Consider the following 19,422-nt stretch of genomic DNA (forward strand, 5'->3'; position numbering starts at 1 on the left):
ATTTATCCGCTTTGGGTTCAAGCTTATCAGACTGAAACTTTTTCACATAAGTGTCGAAACCCCAAACTTTCAAGAAACGATAGTTTAGATTTCTCTAAACCTCAGTCTATACTGTGTCATCTCAACGGAAATACGTGGTGCCCTATTTAAAGTGAAAGTGGTTGTCTCTAATGCTTAACCCATAAACGATAGTGGTAATTCGATAAGAGACATCATAGCATGCACCATACCAAATAGAGTGTGGCTATGACATTCAGACACATCATCACACTATGATGTTCTAGGTGGCATGAACTGCGAAACAATTTCCACATTGTCTTAACTGCGTACCAAAACTCGTAACTCAGATATTCATTTCTATGATCATATCGTAGACAGTTTATCCTCTTATTATGACGAACTTCACTCCGAAACAGAATTGAACTTTTCAATATTTCAGACTTGTGATTCATTAAGCAAATACTCTAGTATCTACTCAAATCGTCATTGAAGTAAGAACATAATGATATCCACTGCGTGCCTCAGCACCCATTGGACTGCATACATCAAAATGTATCACTTCCAACAAGTTACTATCTTATTTCATCTCAATGAAAACAAGGCCTTGCTCATGTGGTATGATTTGCATGTCACTAGTGATTCAAAAACAAGTGAGTATAAAGATCCATCAGCATGGAGCCTCTTCATGCAATTTATACCAACATGACTCAAGCGGCAGTGCCACAAGTAAGTGGTACTATCATCATTACCTCGTATCTTTTGGCACCAATATCATGAACATGTGTAACACCACGATCGAGATTCAATAAACCATTGAAGGTGATTATTCAAGAAAATAGAGTAACCATTATTCTCTTTAAATGAATAATCGTATTGCAATAAACACGATCCAATCATGTTCATGCTTAATGCAAGCACCAAATAACAATTATTTAGGTTTAACACCAATCCCGATGGTAGAGGGAGCGTGCGACCTTTGATCATATCAACCTTGGAAACACTTCCAACACGTATCGTCACCTCGCCTTTAGCTAGTCTCCGTTTATGCCGTAGCTGTCATTTCGTGTTACTAATCACTTAGCAACCAAACCGGTATCCAATACCCTCATGCTACTAGGAGTACTAGTAAAGTACACATCAACATCATGTATATAAAATATACTTCTTTCAACTTTTGCCAGCCTTCTTATCTACCAAGTATCTAGAGTTGCTCCGCCTCAGTGACTGTTCCCCTTATTACAGAAGCACTTAGTCTCGGGTTTGGGTTTAATCTTGGGTCTCTTCATTAGTGCAGCAACTGTTTTGCCATTTCACGAAGTATCCCTTCTAGCCCTTGCCTTTCTTGAAACTTAGTGGTTTTACAAACCATCAACTATTGATGCTCCTTCTTGATTTCTACTTTCGCAGTGTCAAACATCGCGAATCGCTCAAGGATCAGTGTATCTATCCTTGATATGTTATAGTTCATCATGAAGCTCTCACAGCTTGGTGGCAGTGACTTTGGAGAACCATCACTATCTCATATGGAAGATTAACTCCCACTTGATTCAAGTGATTGTCGTACTCAGACAATCTGAGCACACGCTCAACGATTGAGCTTTTCTCCTTTACTTTGTGGACAAAGAATCTTGTGGAGGTCTCGTACCTCTCAACAAGGGCACGAGCATGAAATCACAATTTCATCTCTTTAGAACATCACTTATGTTCCGTGACGTTTCAAAACGTCTTCGGTGCCTTGCTTCTAAGCCATTAAGTATTTTGCAATGAACTATCGTGTAGTCATCAGAAACGTGTATGTCGGATGTTCACAGCATCCACAGACGACGCTCGAGGTGCAGCACACCGAGTGGTGCATTAAGGACATAAGCCTTCTGCGCAGCAACGAGGACAATCCTCTTCAAAGTTTGCTACTATCAACTTTCAACTAAATTTTCTCTAGGAACATATAAAAACAGTAGAGCTATAGCGCAAGCTACATCGTAATTCGCAAAGACCATTAGACTATGTTCATGACAATTAGTTCAATTAATCATATTACTTAAGAACTCCCACTCAAAAAGTACATCTCTCTAGTCATTTGAGTGGTACATGATCCAAATCCACTATCTCAAGTCCGATCATCACGTGAGTCGAGAATAGTTTCAGTGGTAAGCATCTCTATGCTAATCATATCAACTATACGATTCATGCTCGACCTTTCGGTCTCATGTGTTCTGAGGCCATGTCTGCACATGCTAGGCTCGTCAAGCTTAACCCGAGTGTTCTGCGTGTGCAACTGTTTTGCACCCGTTGTATGTGAACGTTGAGTCTATCACACCCGATCATCACGTGGTGTCTCGAAACGAAGAACTGTCGCAACGGTGCACAGTCGGGGAGAACACAATTTCGTCTTGAAATTTTAGTGAGAGATCACCTCATAATGCTACCGTCGTTCTAAGCAAGATAAGGTGCAAAAAAGGATTAACATCACATGCAATTCATAAGTGACATGATATGGCCATCATCATGCGCTTCTTGATCTCCATCACCAAAGCACCAGCACGATCTTCTTGTCATCGGCGTCACACCATGATCTCCATCATCATGATCTCCATCAACATGTCGCCATCGGGGTTGTCGTGCTACTCATGCTATTACTACTAAAGCTACGTCCTAGCAATATAGTAAACGCATCTGCAAGCACAAACGTTAGTTTAAAGACAACCCTATGGCTCCTGCCGGTTGCCGTACCATCGACGTGCAAGTCGATATTATCTATTACAACATGATCATCTCATACATCCAATATATCACATCACATCGTTGGCCATATCACATCACAAGCATACCCTGCAAAAACAAGTTAGACGTCCTCTAATTTTGTTGTTGCATGTTTTATGTGGTGACCATGGGTATCTAGTAGGATCGCATCTTACTTACGTAAACACCACAACGGAGATATATGAATTGCTATTTAACCTCATCCAAGGACCTCCTCGGTCAATTCCATTCAACTAAAGTTGGAGAAACTGACACCCGCCAGTTATCTTTGAGCAACGGAGTTACTCGTAGCGATGAAACCAGTCTCTCGTAAGCGTACGAGTAATGTCGGTCCGAGCCGCTTCGATCCAACAATACCGCGGAATCAAGAAAAGACTAAGGAGAGCAGCAAAACGCACATCACCGCCCACAAAAACTTTTGCGTTCTACTCGAGAAGACATCTACGCATGAACCTAGCTCATGATGCCACTGTTGGGGAACGTCGCATGGGAAACAAAAAATTTCCTACGCACACGAAGACCTATCATGGTGCTGTCCATCTATGAGAGGGGATGTGTGATCTACGTACCCTTGTAGACCGTACAGCAGAAGCGTTAGTGAACGCGGTTGATGTAGTGGAACGTCCTCACGTCCCTCGATCCGCCCCGCGAACCGTCCTGCGATCAGTCCCACGATCTAGTGCCGAACGGACGGCACCTCGCGTTCAGCACACGTACACCTCGACGATGATCTCGGCCTTCTTGATCCAGCAAGAGAGACGGAGAGGTAGAAGAGTTCTCCGGCAGCGTGACGGCGCTCCGGAGGTTGGTAGTGATCTTATCCCAGCAGGGCTCCGCCCGAGCTCCGCAAAAACGCGATCTAGAGGAAAAACCGTGGAGGTATGTGGTCGGGCTGCCGTGGAAAAGTCGTCTCTAATCAGCCCTAAAACCTCCGTATATATAGGTGGGAGAGGGGGAGCCTTGCCTTGGGGCTCAAGGAGCCCCAAGGGGGTCGGTCGAACCAAGGGGGAACGTCTCCCCCTCCCAAACCGAGTCCTACTTGGTTTGGAAGGTGGAGTCCTTCTTCCCTTTCCCACCTCCTCCTTTTTTTCCTTTTCTCTTTGATTTTTCTTCCAATGCGCATAGGGCCCTTTTGGGCTGTCCCACCAGCCCACTAAGGGCTGGTGCGCCACCCTCAAGGCCTATGGGCTTCCCCGGGGTGGGTTGCCCCCCCCCCCCCGGTGAACTCCCGGAACCCATTCGTCATTCCCGGTAACTCCGAAAACCTTCCGGTAATCAAATGAGGTCATCCTATATATCAATCTTCGTTTCCGGCCCATTCCGGAAACCCTCGTGATGTTCGTGATCTCATCCGGGACTCCGAACAACATTCGGTAACCAACCATATAACTCAAATACGCATAAAACAACGTCGAACCTTAAGTGTGCAGACCCTGCGGGTTCGAGAACTATGTAGACATGACCCGAGAGACTCCTCGGTAAATATCCAATAGCGGGACCTGGATGCCCATATTGGATCCTACATATTCTACGAAGATCTTTATCGTTTGAACCTTAGTGCCAAGGATTCATATAATCCTGTATGTCATTCCCTTTGTCCTTCGGTATGTTGCTTGCCCGAGATTCGATCGTCAGTATCCGCATACCTATTTCAATCTCGTTTACCGGCAAGTCTCTTTACTCGTTCCGTAATACAAGATCCCGCAACTTACACTAAGTCACATTGCTTGCAAGGCTTGTGTGTGATGTTGTATTACCGAGTGGGCCCCGAGATACCTCTCCGTCACACGGAGTGACAAATCCCAGTCTCGATCCATACTAACTCAACTAACACCTTCGGAGATACCAGTAGAGCATCTTTATAGTCACCTAGTTACGTTGCGACGTTTGATACACACAAAGCATTCCTCCGGTGTCAGTGAGTTATATGATCTCATGGTCATAGGAACAAATACTTGACACGCAGAAAACAGTAGCAACAAAATGACACGATCAACATGCTACGTCTATTAGTTTGGGTCTAGTCCATCACATGATTCTCCTAATGATGTGATCCCGTTATCAAGTAACAACACTTGCCTATGGCCAGGAAACCTTGGCCATCTTTGATCAACGAGCTAGTCAACTAGAGGCTTAATAGGGACAGTGTTTTGTCTATGTATCCACACATGTATTGTGTTTCCAATCAATACAATTATAGCATGGATAATAAACGATTATCATGAGCAAAGAAATATAATAATAACTATTTATTATTGCCTCTAGGGCATATTTCCAACACTACCCTGCCCTAGGAGCCCGACCCCTTCGACCCCTCCCGTGTCGCCCTCACGCGGCGACCGGTGTGGAACCCTAGCGCCGTCGCGTCCTCGACTCCCTCTCCCACCTCTTAACCCTGCCGCCGTCGGAGCGCGTCGCCGCTCAAAGCCTGGTCGGCATTAACGGCGGCGGGACCTCTCCTCCCCTTAGCTGTAGGACCTCGCGCGGGCGGTGTTCAACGGCTGTTGGCGATGGGGCGCGCCGGCGAGGACTCATGGGGCAGCGTCTGCATCGCGCTCGTGACTCCCCCTAGTGCTCGTGTGGGGGGGCGCTCGGGGGCACTCCTATGGTGGTCAGTGGTCGCTCTGTTCCAGATCTGGCCATTGGTGCCTCGGGCAGCGCGGGGCTACCCTCCGATGGCTGGTGCGTCGCAGTCGCCAGGGACGGCGGTGGTGTGACCAGATTGGTCGGCGGCGGCACGACCGGATCTGGGCCCAGGTGTGGGCCTTGGTCCCTGAATTGCGGTCGGCGCGTTTGCCGGGTGTGACATGTCGGCAGCTAGACGGATCCGAGGGGATTCTCCCCTTGTTTGCTCCATGACAACGCGGACAACTCCGGGGGAAACCCTAGACCTCCTTTGGATGGAGCGATGGCGGTGCTTTTGCGTCGTAGTCCCTCTTCAGGGCATCATTTTGGAGTTTGCTCCGGTTGAAGGGACCAATGACGCCGACGTTGCATGCTTGGTAGCGTAACTACCAATGAAAATCGTGTCAACTACGGTCATGGCAGACGATGGCGGCGTCTATGATGTCGTTCCCTTGTCGAGGCATCGTCGTTGAGGTTGCGTCATCAGGCTCGGGATGCTTCGGGGGAAACCATGGATCTGGGTCTTCCGGATCGGATGATGATGGCATTCACAGTATCGCTTTTCCTCTTGGGGGCATCGTTTTAGAGCAAGTGATGGCTAGAGGGGACAAGAGGAGGAGCAGTGTTGCATCGACCACAGGACCGACGACGGATCACGGCGGCATGGCGCTGCGGAGTTTCGGCGACGGGCGCGTGTGGATGTACACGTGCAGGATGGTGGCGTTGTCTGGCGCCGTGGTGACGTCGATGGCAGGCTAGGCAAGGTCGGTGCGTCAGTTCCTGCTCTGAAGATGGACCGGTGAAAGATGACGGCACGAGCGACAAGGCGTCGGTCCGGTGTGAGACCCAGTCCCGGTATGTGGCTGGGCTGGGGCATCTCGCTATAGATGTTAGGGTTTCGTGCGATGTTTGTTTAGAATTAGGCTCAGATATCGGCACACCTTCATCAACGGGACAAGAGTAGCAACAACTTTTGCCTAGATGGTGGCTTCAGGCTGACTGATGTATTACCTTTTATAATATTTATGAATAATTGATAAAATGGTTGTATGCATCATCGAGATGCACAGGCCGGGGTATATCCTCCTTTTCTAAAAAAAAGAGAAATTTGGGTAGTCAAGATTTAGGAAGAAGGAAGATGCTCTTAGGCCCTGTTTGGAACCACAATAAATTATGATAATCTGGATTGTGAAGATAGATTATATAATCTGATTTATAAAAATAATCTACGTGGGCATGTTTGGACGCCAGATTACATAAACTATAATCCAGATTTTACATTGCATAATGACGTGTCTGTCCTCTGTTTTTTTTTAAAAAAAGAGAAGGACAACGGTGGTAGGAATGTAATTATCTCCAACTTTACAAGGGTAATGGGTCATTAGCAATTCATAATCTGATTTTGGCTGGTGTATAGTAGATTATGAGTTTTTAATAATCTGTTCAATTAGTTTTATAATCTACATCATAATCTGTCACGTTTGGAGATAGAATAGATTATAAAAACTGGATTATATAATCTGAGTGGTTCCAAACAGGGCCTTAATCATGGTCACTGGTTTGTACATACTTGCTGCTTCAGCCTAACAAAAACAGCTACTGCTCCCCTACCATGGTCAGCCAGCCTCCTACGAGTACAACGCAGATGGTAATAACCTCTGGTGTGCCGTCATGCCCAGATTGCGAGCAGGGACATGAGGCCAGCCCCGAGCAGCAGCGACACGTTGAGCGCGAGCTGCAGCCGCGCTCTGCTCTGCACCCTGGGCTTGCTGAAGTCCTCGGCCAGGATGTCCACGAGCGCCATGTAGACCAGTATCCCCGCCGCGGCCGCCTCCAGCAGCCCCTGCACGACCAGCGCCGTCGGGCTGCTCTCGTCATACACCGACGATATCGCGATGCCGACGCCGATCCCCACCGGGGTCGTCATGGAGAAGAGCAGCCCCATCGCCACCACAGACCTGAGCCGAAACTTGGCCTGAACGATGCACCCTCCAAGCCCGACGCCCTCGAAGAGCTGGTGGAACGTCAGCGCCGGCACCAGCGGCCGCACCGTGCTCGGGAAGTCGGACGCGCCCAGCGACATCCCGATGATCAGCGAGTGCACCACCACGCCCAGCTCCAGCACCTTCGCAACAAAGGACCACCAGCCAATCAGATGCTGATACTATTTGATTTGATTGAAGGAAAGGAATCGTGCTGACCTGAGAGATGACACGGTGGCGCACGAGCTCGTCGCCGTCGGGCGGGCCGGCGAGCACCGAAATGCCGTGCGCGTGCGCGTGCGCGTGCCCGTGGTGCCCGTCAGAGGCCGACTCCAGGTCGCCGCGGGCGGGACGGTCATCGGGCGCCGGCTCGTCGGTGACCGCGGCGGCCCGCTTGGCGTTCGTCCGGTGGAAGTACCCCGTGGCGACGGTGTCCACGATGAGCGTGGCGATCGCGGCGAGCATGGCGACAAGCCCGGCGAACGGGAAGCGCTTCCACGGCCCGCCCACGAGGCACGGGGACCGCAGCGCCTCGAAGGCCGCCGGCAGGATGTGCACCAGCGCCGTGGCGAGGATGACGCCGCCCGCGAAGGCCTTGACGGCGAGGAAGAGGTCCGTCTCCGGGCGGAGCGCCGGGAACCGGCGACCCAGGGACGGCAGGCCCGCCCCGACCGCGCTCCCCGCGAGGATGCAGAAGATGGCGATGATCTTGAGCCGCAGGGCCTGCGCCTTGTCGCGCCCCGCCGACTCGGCCTCGCAGCCGTCGTCGTCGCCGCCGGCAGGTACGGCGTGCGCGGGCGCGAGCAGGGCGGAGACGGACACGGCCAGCAGGCAGAGCACGGCGAGCGCTCGCGAGCCCATCGGCTACGCTACGCAGGACGGCACAGTGGTGGTGTTGGACTGCAGCAGAGGTTTCCGGTGGTTGGCACATGCGTTTTTTCCACGGAAGGGTTCTTGTAGGAGTAGAGTAGGAGTAGGGGAGGCCGCCGTTCGGGGTGTCGAGCGGCGGTTCCCAGATGAGATGTGCTCACTATGCCGAGCACGTCTCGATGCACGCCAAGGGCATTCATCCTTCGGTTTGGACGTTTGCTACTGCCTCGCGCGGCCAAATTGATGCCAGCATTTAGCCGTATACTACCGTAGAGTACTATCAATGTGTTTTCTGTTGCTTTACTTACCCTTTTTATTACAGCTACTTATGACCTTCTTAATGCGTGTTGTTTTCGACGGGACAACGACTACCCATTGCCATAACCATGAGTTAAGCAGACAGCTCACATGCTCTGGGTTTATCTTACTTAGTTGTGTAGCATTTTTCTATTATTAAATCTACAGCTACTTATGATCTTCTTGGGTTTTCTTTCGACGGGACAAGGACTAACCATAATAACCATGAGTTAATCATACAGCTCACGTTGTCTGGGTTGAAACGGTATATCAGAGGCCAGTTACCTGCTTCGCGAGACAAAGTGCGCTAGCTATCGCTGGCCGTGCTTATATATTAGACTATCCACAATAAAAATAACATAAATAATAATATAGATGTCAATTAAGCAAGAAATATGACGTACAATTAATTAATAAAAAGAGAGAGAAATTGAGTAACTTATCATGTTACTCAGAGCATCTCCAACAGTTCGTATGTTCAATCGTTAGTATAAGTGTCCACATCACCAACCAACAGCACATCATACAAACTCTTTAATGGAGTGTATGTTAATCGTATGTAAAATACTAAGCGGATCCATTAAATATTGAAGAAATAACCATGCTTGCCTCGGAGCTTGTGCCTGAACCGTTGCTTCAAGTTCATACGATTTCATTCTCTCTCTTCTTTTATTATGTGACATGTCATCAAAATTATCTATGTGGCATTCTTACCAACGATGATCATACGACCATTAAAGATGCCCTCATACTAGGAGTAACAATATCGGATACCAAAGAAAGATGAGTCTATAGGCTAATGAATGAAAGGCTTAATGTTACTATCCATATGTTACTATCCATTGTTGAGGTAGTAATTTAGGCTAATAACATATGTATGTTACTACTTTATGTTACTCCTCATTATGAGTAGTCTTAGTGCAGGCAAGATCGTAGAGCATCTGACTCTTTAAATTGATTGGACGAACGCAGGACCATAGCCAGACGTTGTCCAACCGGACCCTCAAGGACAGTACATAAAATGCTCGGGCTTGTCCAGTTTGTGAAACTGTGTCCGTTATGTAGAATTGGATCCATCACCTCCGTGTGTATATTTAAAAAATACTTTCTTCATCTTAAAGTAAGTGACTCAAAAATAATTCAATTCTATATTAATTTTAGTATAAAGTTAAATCATTTTTAAAAAAAGGAGGGAGTATATAACTACGTGGACGAACAAATAAAAAGTTAAAACGGACACATCCGAATACTACTGGACGCGGGTGAGGGGCGAAATTTGCCCGGCTGAAGATGCCCTTAGGGTGATTAAAGCTAACCCATAAACCAGTAGGTGCACGGGTACAATGTAAATCAATCTACTACTATAGCAACTACAGCATTTATATCTCAATAGAAAAGCAACCACAGCCTAAAGTCGATTTGGGCGGTCGTGGTCGCGTGCACTGTCAGAGAAAATGTTGTCATGTCGCCACAGTGTCGACACCCTGAAGCTATACAACACCCTCAAGCTATACAATACAGGGTCCTCTTCTCTTCTCTTCTTCCCACGGAAAAGGGCAAAGTGAAAGGCCCCCGGTTCCGGACGTTTCAGTGGCGTGCAGCCGAATGAAGGGCGGATGACATCATCTGCCTATTTCTCACAAGTTCGTCTTTTTTAGCAGTCAATCTTTTCATTTGTCGATTCGTGACCCTGACTGCACACACACACACACGTAAAATGGCCTCATTGTACAACTTTTAATCGTTGTGGTGTTGTGTATTGGATGAACGGATGAGAAGAGACGACCAGACCCTCCATGTAGTTTGATGATCTATACATGTATGCTTGCTACGTACATTCTTACAAGCAAGAAATAAACGGGCAAAAGGTACAAAGATGGCAAAAACAGGAACGAAAGAAGTTCTTCAAAACGGGAGTTTTTTCCTTCCGGCTATTAAGGACGACTTCTCTCAGGCCCATACGGCGAGCATTGACATGAGAGCCGTCCCAAGCAGCAAGGAGAGGTTTACGATGACCTGTAGCCTTCCGTTGCTCTGCACCCTAGGGTTCATGAAGTCTTCGGCGAGAAGGTCGACCAGCGCCATGTAGTTGAGGATCCCTGCGGCGGCGGCGCTGAGGATCCCTTGGGTGATGAGGGTGTTGGGGCTGTTCTCGTTGTAAACAGAGGATATCCCGATGCCGATCACGACCCCGACCGGCGTGGTGAGTGAGAAGAAGAGCGCCATCAGCAGCACGGACTTCAGCCGGAACTTGGCCTGTCAGAAGTTCCATTTGCCGCCGGTCAGACTGCAATTTTTACCTCAGTTTACGCACCTGCTGCTGGCTCATGTCGGTCATGTACGTACCTGAACGATGCATCCTCCGAGCCCTATCCCTTCGAAGAACTGATGGAAAGTTAGCGCGACCACCAGTGGTCTGATCGTGCTGGCGCTCTGGGATGCGCCGAGAGACATGCCGATGATCACCGAGTGCACTATGATCCCCAGCTCCAGCACCTTCAGATCAAGCACGCATACATGCATGCACAAACATTAAGCGCAGGTCGATCGATGCAACAGTGTAGTCACCGCGGCGGTATGGTATGGAATGGAGGAATCGATCGGCACCTGCGAGATGACACGCTGGCGGATGAGCTGCGCGCCGCCGTCGTCGGCCGCCGCTGCCGATGACGCGACGACGGCTGACACGCCGTGGGAGTGACCGACAAGGCCGTGATGGGCCGGCGTCGCCTCTACGTCGTCGGCCCCGACGACGGCCGCGGCCTTCTTGGCGTGCGCGGCGCGTTGGAAGTATCCTGTGGCGATGGTGTCGACGACGAGCGTGGCGATGGCCGCGAGCATGGCCACCAGCCCGGCGAACGGAAACTTCTGCCACGGCCCGTCGACGAGGCACGGCGAGCCGAGCCGCTCGAAGGCCTCCGGGAGGATGTGCACGAAGGAGGTGGCGAGGATGACCCCCGCCGCAAACGCCTTAACGCCGAAGAAGAGATCCCTGTCCGGGCTAAGCGCCGGGAACCTCCGGCCGAGCGACGGGATGGCGCAGCCGGCCGCGCTGGCCACGAGGATGCAGAAGATGGCGATGATCCTGAGCCTCAGCGAGCCGGCCTTGTCCTGCTCCTCCTCGCCGCCGGCCTCGCACTCGCACTCGGCGCGGGCGAGCAGAGGGAGCAAGGAGAGGGTGACGACGAGGAGGAGGCACAGGGCGGCGAGCTTGAGACTGGGTGCTGCCATCGTCTAGTCGTCGGGGTGAAACAACGATGAAGATGAGCTGCAGGAGAGACGACGCACACGAGCATATATACGTACCACAGCCCACAGGGCTGCGAGCCAGTGTATGTACCCAATAAAATGAGATATTATTGGTGTGAACTGTGAACGTATCCGATTCGCGTGGAGACTTTCTCAAGAACCAGATGTTACGAACAGCTAGCCGATATATTCCCAATGTCAACAGGGGCAAGACGAGGATAAAGTTGCCATTCACGTCATGCAACTTTTCATCCATCTAGCAGTATATAGGGCATGTGGTGCATGAAGCTGCAGTTATCACTTACCACCTTCACCCTGTTGTCATCGGTGCACTTCCTCTGGTCGATCCCTCGCCATTTCTGCCGCCTCCAAGATACCGGCAGCTGCCCACCATGCATGCAGAACTGCAGACGCAGCACCACCTCTCTTCCGCCACTTTCACACTTTCCTACTGAGGCATGATTGGATGGCTTTGGAACCGCTGATCTGATGGTTGAACGGAAGGAGTAAATAATAATGCTCCAACTTGAGCATGTGGTCAACGCCGCAACATGTACCAATACAGAAGTAGTAATACTCTTTCTCATGAGATCTGATCTGTACAGGAAACAAAAGATTAATTGTTGAGATGTGTTGCAGGGTGTCGACACTATGAGGGCACGGCACGATAAGGTTGACTGTGTTTCGCAAGTTATTCATCTTTAGTCTATTCACGTGTCTCGGCTTTCGAAGGCTCACTTCACACTTTTCCCTACATTGATGAATTTCGAAAGAGATTGAGTAGTAGCTGCGATTCTTCCGCTGGTGCCGTAACGTGGGCAAGAGCCTCGGCATTTGTGTGGAGTAGTGTGTAAAGCCAGCAAAACGGTAATTAAGCTGATGATAGGATTCGTGCAATGCCTTTGTTCTTGGCAACGCGTCTGACTTGAGTATTTAAGCATTGGCCAATTATATTTCGGAAATATATTTGTAACAGACTAACACGTCGGGGAAGTCTTTGTAACCATGACAACATTACACATTTTGGCCTAAATCTTTATTGTCCCACACTAGCGTTGGGCATTTTATACTGACAAATTTGAACTGTATTTTACATCTCCTTTAAAAAACTCTTTTTTTCAATAAATGGGAGCCATTATGTCGGCGGAAATCTTCACCAAGTACCACAAACACCAATGACCATTGAAGATTGGAGAAGCCATCTCCTTGACATCATCCAAGTCTCGGATGAACAAAAATGTCGTCATCTGCATAATATATATGTCTGTTAACTAAACAATAAAATGATTGGAGGGTCAGCGCTAAGATAAGAGCACTTAATTCGTCTTATGCATCCATTTGATCCAATTGTAAACTTTGCATTCCCGGTATTATTATACTCTAAGCGTGGATTCTGGTTTAAACAATACAATCTTAACAAACTCACATACCGAGGGATTTTGGAAGACTTTGATCTTGTTATCCTTGTTTGGAAAACCTATAGCTCATAGATCACAAACTAGTTGCCAACCGCATCTACAGTTGGACTTAATCCTCTTGAAATTTCTCAAATATCTAAAGAAAATAAAGTAACAAGCAACTTGTTCAACAATACTAGGCCCCCACCCACTAAAAATGTTGGCATAATCAGATATGATGAATATAACAACAAAAAATGTAAAACAAGTTATCATATGGTCAGCGCTACGATGGTTTTACTCAATTTGGCATATGCCTTACTTTGATCAAAACACAACTTCAGTAGCAGGTCTAACTTTATTTTTATATGATCACTCTTCGATCTACATCCATGATAAGGAGAATTGTAGAGTGTTTCTATATTTCTTTATGAAGGGAGTATATAATATGGGAGTCCTCATCTTTTAAGGAGAACTTTATGTGATCTTGTACCTTGAACTTCTGCTTGTGTACTCTAGGGCCTATATAGAGCTTATGAAATAACATGACTAGCATTTTCTCGCTTCCCCTAGGAGGCTAGGATAAACTCGTCTCTCCAAGCTTTGTTGACGAGCCCGTGAATTCACACCCCCTCTACCTGACTCATCGATGGTCGATGGCAGGGAGCGTAATCTCAACGACTTTGCTCCGTCTAGTAGATTGGGTCATGTTATTTTTAGTCTTAGGTGTTGCGCTCTCGCGGATGCCAACTCTTTTTTTTTTTTTTTTTTGAGTTTGTTTTTCAGACTCCGACCCTTCTCGAGTTCATCCATTTGATCATAGTCGACGGAGCTTCGGTGTAGATACATGTCGCCTCCTTGGTGTGACGAGGTAAGAATTTCTCGTCATGCGTGTGCGAGGAAAAAATTCATGTGAGTTGCTTCAAATATATTCAAGGGTTAAACAACGATGATTGTGCCTCCAGGGTGTTCGTTCTTAGGGACACGTGCACAATGACTTACCAACTGTTATCGAGAACGTCAAGCTAACTCCAATAGGGGAGCGGTGACAACGCCGCGTCGACCGCTCGTTCTGTTGGCGGTCGAGATACATCAATGTAATTTTTATAATGTTTGAGGTGTTTTGTATTCAGGTGAACTTATCTTCTTCGAGAAAAAAGATACCTTGATTGTTTCCCGTTCATACTCTTTTAGGATTTTAGCTTTGCTTTAAATCAGAATTTTTCGGGATTTTTTGAAAAATACTCCAAAGTGGAAAAGGCCCATTTTTACAAACTTGCAGCCCAACAAGGATCGCTCATGCTGTCACCATGCGGCCGTGTCAGCTTGTCTCAACAAAAAAAGAGGAGAGAGAGAGAAACGTCTAGCGAAGTCGCCAAGAAAACGCCGCCCCGCCGCCGCCGCCTCGCGCCTCCCCAGCCTCGTCCCCCCCCCCCCCCCCCCCCCCCCCCCCGCCTCCACGGCTGCCCTCTCCTTTCCCCAATCCCTCGTCCTCTCAACTGGTCTTCGCCCTCGCTCGGCCGCGGCCCGCGGCGCGCCGGTGCCTGACTTCGTACTTGGCAGATTTCGGTGACAACGCCGAACAGTCTTGCCGTATTTTTCATTACCACCGGCGAGCAGTGACACCCTGAAGACCTGAACGGCTGAACCGGCTTGATCCATCGAGGCATCGAGCTCGAGGTAACTAGTGTTACTAGTGTGATTGGAGAAAATACTCTTTCGGATTTTCAATACCGCTTCACTGTGCAGTCTTCAGAGCTAGCTGGTAGTTGCAAACTTGCAGTAATGTCAGTTTTTTGGTACTTGATTTCTGTTGTTTTGACTTGTTGTAATTTTCTACGCATGTTATCCTTTATTCTTGTATAAGATTATTTCCTCATGTCAGCCAATAATGTTGTAATATTTGCAAAATTCAGCGTATTCTACAATGCCGTGAGACTTGATTAAGCTATTTATGATGCTATTTCGGTCAATTTCGTATTACTCGCGTGATGCCGATATTTTAACCTTTTGAAGGCGGTACACGATTTGTTCCTGGCTCCCCGCCACTGATTTTAGCTTGCTTTAATCTCAGAATCTTGCCTAGGATCAATGTCAACTATTTCTGATCAGAAGAAACGGACCTTAGAAGCCATTCAACAACGGTATGCAGCAGCTAAAGCTAAGAAGCTGCAAGATGAACAGCCCAAGTGCCCGAAGAACAAAGAGAGTACCCCCAAGGCCAAGTTTGATGCACGGAGGAAAGGAAAAACTCCCGAATCCACTCCTTCTCGAACTTCTGGCCAGCTGCCTACGTTTAGAGGTTTTTTGTTTTTGTTCACCATTCTCCGTTCCATTGGCGCAAATTTTATATACGTTCTCAGTTTTTCTTATAGTGCTGCTTTTCAGCTCAAGGAAACTCCGGCCATCAACAAAAACCTTCTGCCTCTTCAGGTAAATCTATGTCTGTGTGTGTGCGTGTGGCTTTGTTCGAAACTAACTGATAGCTTTTTTTGACCTTTTAGGTGGAGAAATCAACCCTATATACTCTGAGATTTCATTTGCTCTTCATGAAAATTTGTCCCAAGATGACTATTCGGTAAGCACCCATGGTATGTGTTATGGGTCTCAAATTTAACTTTATAAGGGTTGAAATGACCTTTGATATTATTTGGGTGAACTTTGGTGTAGGATCTCGACAGCACAGACGTAGTTCACAGTGTCGTATATGATATAATTCAGAAAGGTGGAGAAGCCGGGAAAATTGCTAAGGGATCCAAAAAGTTAAAGCTGGATAGAGGGATTCTTTTGGATAACTATGTTCAAAGAGGTCCTATATTAGTGGATGCACAATCGCGATCTTTGTTGATTCACTCGAAGCGTTCAAAAAGACACATGTCACTGAAGCAACATAAGAAATGTGGGTCATTTGATTTACATGATACATTCCGCAGGTAATTCTTGATCAGGTTTAGTATAAGTTCTCTTCTTCTATCATCACATTTTTTCATGATATGAGTGAAATATTTATATCCTTGCTAAAATCACCACATGTGGTATCTTTGGAGTTTATGCAGTTTTTACATGTGGTTCTTGTTCTTACAGGTTTGACCTCTATAAGCCAATGCATGAAATGTGGAAAGAGTATATGCGAGAGCTTACAAAAAGTACCCCGTATGGATCCCTCACTGTCTTCTCTTTGTGTTACTTTCAGGCCTCATTTCCATCTCCACACTATTTGGTTTTGCTACGAAAGACAAAAGGCTTGTGATTTATTCTTTCTTTTTTACAATTTAATTCAACCCTTGTATCACAAATTAGGAGGGTTTGCAAAAGTTTGTCCAGAGTATCAGATTATGTTTAAAAAATAATGCTTCTTACCTGCGTGGCCAAATATGTGGACGCAGGATCATGTCCCTTTGTCTACACATGTGAACTGATTGACTCATAAATGCGTAATATGTTGGCAAAGTAGGCTGAACTAGTCATAAATAACATGTTTGAGACATTATTAACCCTGGCAAATGTTCTCTTTTGAAACTAACCCCGGTGAATGTTAGTTACATGTCTTTAGAGCACTGTGCTAGTTTCTACTCCCTCTGTACCTAAATAATTTTAGTTGGGAAGAACTAGTCTAGTTCTTCCCAACTATAATTATTTAGGTACAAAGGGAGTATGTGTTATCAGATAACAAGTAAGCTGGGTCACTCCTAAAGGTGGCCCCATACTTGTAAAAGTCACCTTGTACTTACATGGCACGGTGGCGCCCACGAGTGGGTCTGAGGTGTCATGGCAGATTGGGTCAGTAAGAATTAAGGCCATAGTAAGAAGCCCATTTTTTTGGTACATAATCTAGTATAATATGCAAACATTTGTAAGCTCTGATAACGTGCACAATAACTGTTGCATTACAAGGTAACGACTGCAATTTGCAAAAGAAAAGGCATTTCGTCTTTGGATCTTTTGCTGTTATTTGTCTCAAGTTTTAAGTAACCTAATTATTTTTAGATCTTTTGTAATTGGTATCTACTTTTGAAGGATCCTACTACTGATATTTTGAATTGGTATATTGGTACAGTTGTACTACTACTCTTTGATTGCCAGTTTGTTTTGACTAATGATGACAGTACAGCAACACACAGGTTTTATGCTGTTAGTAAGACCGAGCCCACCCAAAAGTGCTATTTGTACGGGAAACTTATTGACTGTAGGGACTAGGTTATTGGTATTCATCTGATTGTATCAAATAATAGCTTAATTAAGCTGTCATTGTATATAATTTATACAGTATTAAATAGAGTTCTGAAAGGTTAACAAATTTGAAAATTTGGACAATCAAATTCAAGAAATGTAATCAGTTTAAACTTTCCCAGACTTGGGCTAGCCCTTTACCTTTTCAGTACAATGTATGAGGTACTCCTATTGATGTTCCCTGTTTTCTGTATAGGAAAAAGCAATTGTCTGAAAATCTCCTTTCAGCAGATCTTCATGGGGCTCTTATAATAGGTGATTCATATACTCGACATAGTTGCATACTTGATTATTGGACTGCCTGTATTAATCCTTTCATTGTTTTTGTGCTTTCTTTTGGTCATTCGCAGTGGCACAATGCAAAGCAGCCTCATATCAAGGTGTAAGTGGCATCATGATCCGGGACACTGCAGAGACTTTTGGAATTATATCAGAGGACAACCGCTTCCGAGGTACTTATTGTTTGCTTGAGAGCAAGTCTTTCACAAAAAAAAACTTGTTCTGGAATATAGGGCTGTTACATTCTTTTGCTGTCTTTCCTTTTCTACTGTTACTACACTACTTCCTTTTCCCGCTGATCATGCTAAGTAGTTTTACTGTATCTCTGCATCCATATGATTGGTGCTCTATGAGACTGTGATGGAACAAATACTTGGTTTTCCTATGAGGTCCACACTTGAACTTTTCATGCAGAAGTTCAAGCAGACAGGGTTGTTCAGCTGATTTCAAAACATTGTATTTTACTCACTCAAGGGAACTGCCCTCCCCATAGCCTGGTTCTTGCCGTTATGCCATGTTCTGTGTAGTCATGAATTCTAGTAGTATTAATTACTGCAGACCTGACGGGATTGCTTTCTAAGAAGCTCACTTTGAAACCTGCAGTTGTGCCGAAAGCTGGATCAGTCTTCGTCCTCCAAGCTGACTGCTGGAAGGTCACACTGATCGGCGACAAACTGTCACCAAAGGAGAAGTTGAAGGAAAGCCAGCGTATGCAGCATGCGCAATCACTGATCAGATAGAGTTTCGAGCCTGTTAGGCTATGTTTTCTGATTTTTTTTGCCCAGAGGAACCCCTGGAGTTTTTCTTGTTTAATCTTTGTTTCTGTTGATTAACATCAGTCTATCCCATCATTGTTTAGCACTTGGCAGTTCGTGTTGCTCCACATTGTTTTTTCGAAACGGAGGCAAAAGGATTGCCTCATCGATTAATTAAGAAGAGAGTCGTCAGTTAATTTATGAAAAAAACAGGCTACAAACGATACTCCTGGCAAGGACACGATGCTGAGAAATTCCTCGGTAAATTCAAACACGCTTCTTGTGCAAGCTGCACCTTGTAGGATAGCCACTAACATACTAGAGCGGGGTTTCGGCTCTCGGGTGCATCTGCACCCGCCCCAATGAAAAAAAATCAAAACAAATACTAAAAAGTTTGAAAAATTCCTTTTTTTTGTGGTAGACAATTTGATGCATAAGATCCGCTTCAAATTTTATCTTATTTAGACATTTGAGCAGCTCTCAGCAAAAAAGATAAAATCTGGGTCTGTGAAAAAGGTTGACTGTGCACGAATTTTCTGACCCGATTTATCTTTTTTGCTGAGAGCTGCTCAGATGTTCAAAGAAGATGAAATTTGGATCGAACCTCACATATTAAATTATATACCTCACAATTTTTATTTTTATTTTAGTATTTGTTTTGATTTTTTTCGTGAACGAAAGCGTCTGAGCGTGTGCTCAGAAGAGGATTTCCGCTAACATACCATGATCAATCATAGGTCTATCAGAACTTTTTTGATCAGTCACACGTGTTGCCTCGCTCCCCAACCAAGAAGGCGGGGCGTGTCGTATTGCAGCGCTGAGGAAACCATAACCTGTGAGTTGTGCCTGGAGCGGGAGCACCAGCACGGGGTGAAGGTGTTGGAGTGGTGGTCATAGTGGATCACTTGCCGTGGGTGTTGGAGCGGTGGTCATAGTGGATCACTTGCCGTGGGAAGGACTCCGGCGTGGACGAAGACG

The 19,422-nt window shown here is 46.5% G+C and overlaps 3 protein-coding genes and 1 pseudogene across 6 annotated transcripts; 2 read left to right on the forward strand and 2 right to left on the reverse strand.

The window, feature by feature from the left end:
- Positions 1-5,365: 5,365 nt before the first annotated feature.
- LOC123400592 lies at positions 5,366-5,858 on the forward strand (annotated as a pseudogene).
- Positions 5,859-6,880: 1,022 nt separating this feature from the next.
- LOC123414198 (zinc transporter 5-like) lies at positions 6,881-8,450 on the reverse strand. The gene is made up of 2 exons (XM_045106644.1): positions 7,587-8,450; positions 6,881-7,510 (listed from the first exon to the last, which is right to left on the reverse strand). Exons 1-2 carry the CDS (start codon positions 8,226-8,228, stop codon positions 7,055-7,057), a joined length of 1,098 nt encoding a protein of 365 aa, XP_044962579.1. The 5' UTR covers positions 8,229-8,450; the 3' UTR covers positions 6,881-7,054.
- Positions 8,451-10,252: 1,802 nt separating this feature from the next.
- LOC123414214 (zinc transporter 9-like) lies at positions 10,253-12,333 on the reverse strand. Its single transcript, XM_045106645.1, has 3 exons — positions 11,142-12,333; positions 10,881-11,030; positions 10,253-10,790 (listed from the first exon to the last, which is right to left on the reverse strand). The coding sequence occupies exons 1-3, from the start codon at positions 11,763-11,765 to the stop codon at positions 10,485-10,487; spliced, it is 1,080 nt and encodes a 359-aa protein (XP_044962580.1). The 5' UTR covers positions 11,766-12,333; the 3' UTR covers positions 10,253-10,484.
- A 2,317-nt stretch (positions 12,334-14,650) lies between these two features.
- LOC123444863 (ribonuclease P protein subunit p29-like) lies at positions 14,651-18,572 on the forward strand. 4 transcript variants are annotated; one of them, XM_045121748.1, is made up of 9 exons: positions 14,651-14,860; positions 15,255-15,482; positions 15,556-15,613; positions 15,685-15,758; positions 15,851-16,113; positions 16,265-16,333; positions 17,607-17,665; positions 17,761-17,862; positions 18,293-18,572. In XM_045121748.1, the coding sequence occupies exons 2-9, from the start codon at positions 15,327-15,329 to the stop codon at positions 18,427-18,429; spliced, it is 918 nt and encodes a 305-aa protein (XP_044977683.1). In that variant the 5' UTR covers positions 14,651-14,860; positions 15,255-15,326; the 3' UTR covers positions 18,430-18,572. The 4 variants fall into 4 exon arrangements, with proteins under 4 accessions (XP_044977683.1, XP_044977666.1, XP_044977692.1 ...); XM_045121731.1 differs by having other exon boundaries at positions 15,569-15,613; XM_045121757.1 differs by having other exon boundaries at positions 15,267-15,482.
- Positions 18,573-19,422: the final 850 nt, after the last annotated feature.

Source organism: Hordeum vulgare, chromosome 1H (assembly GCF_904849725.1).
Source record: "Hordeum vulgare subsp. vulgare chromosome 1H, MorexV3_pseudomolecules_assembly, whole genome shotgun sequence".
In the NCBI taxonomy this organism is placed as follows: domain Eukaryota; kingdom Viridiplantae; phylum Streptophyta; class Magnoliopsida; order Poales; family Poaceae; genus Hordeum; species Hordeum vulgare.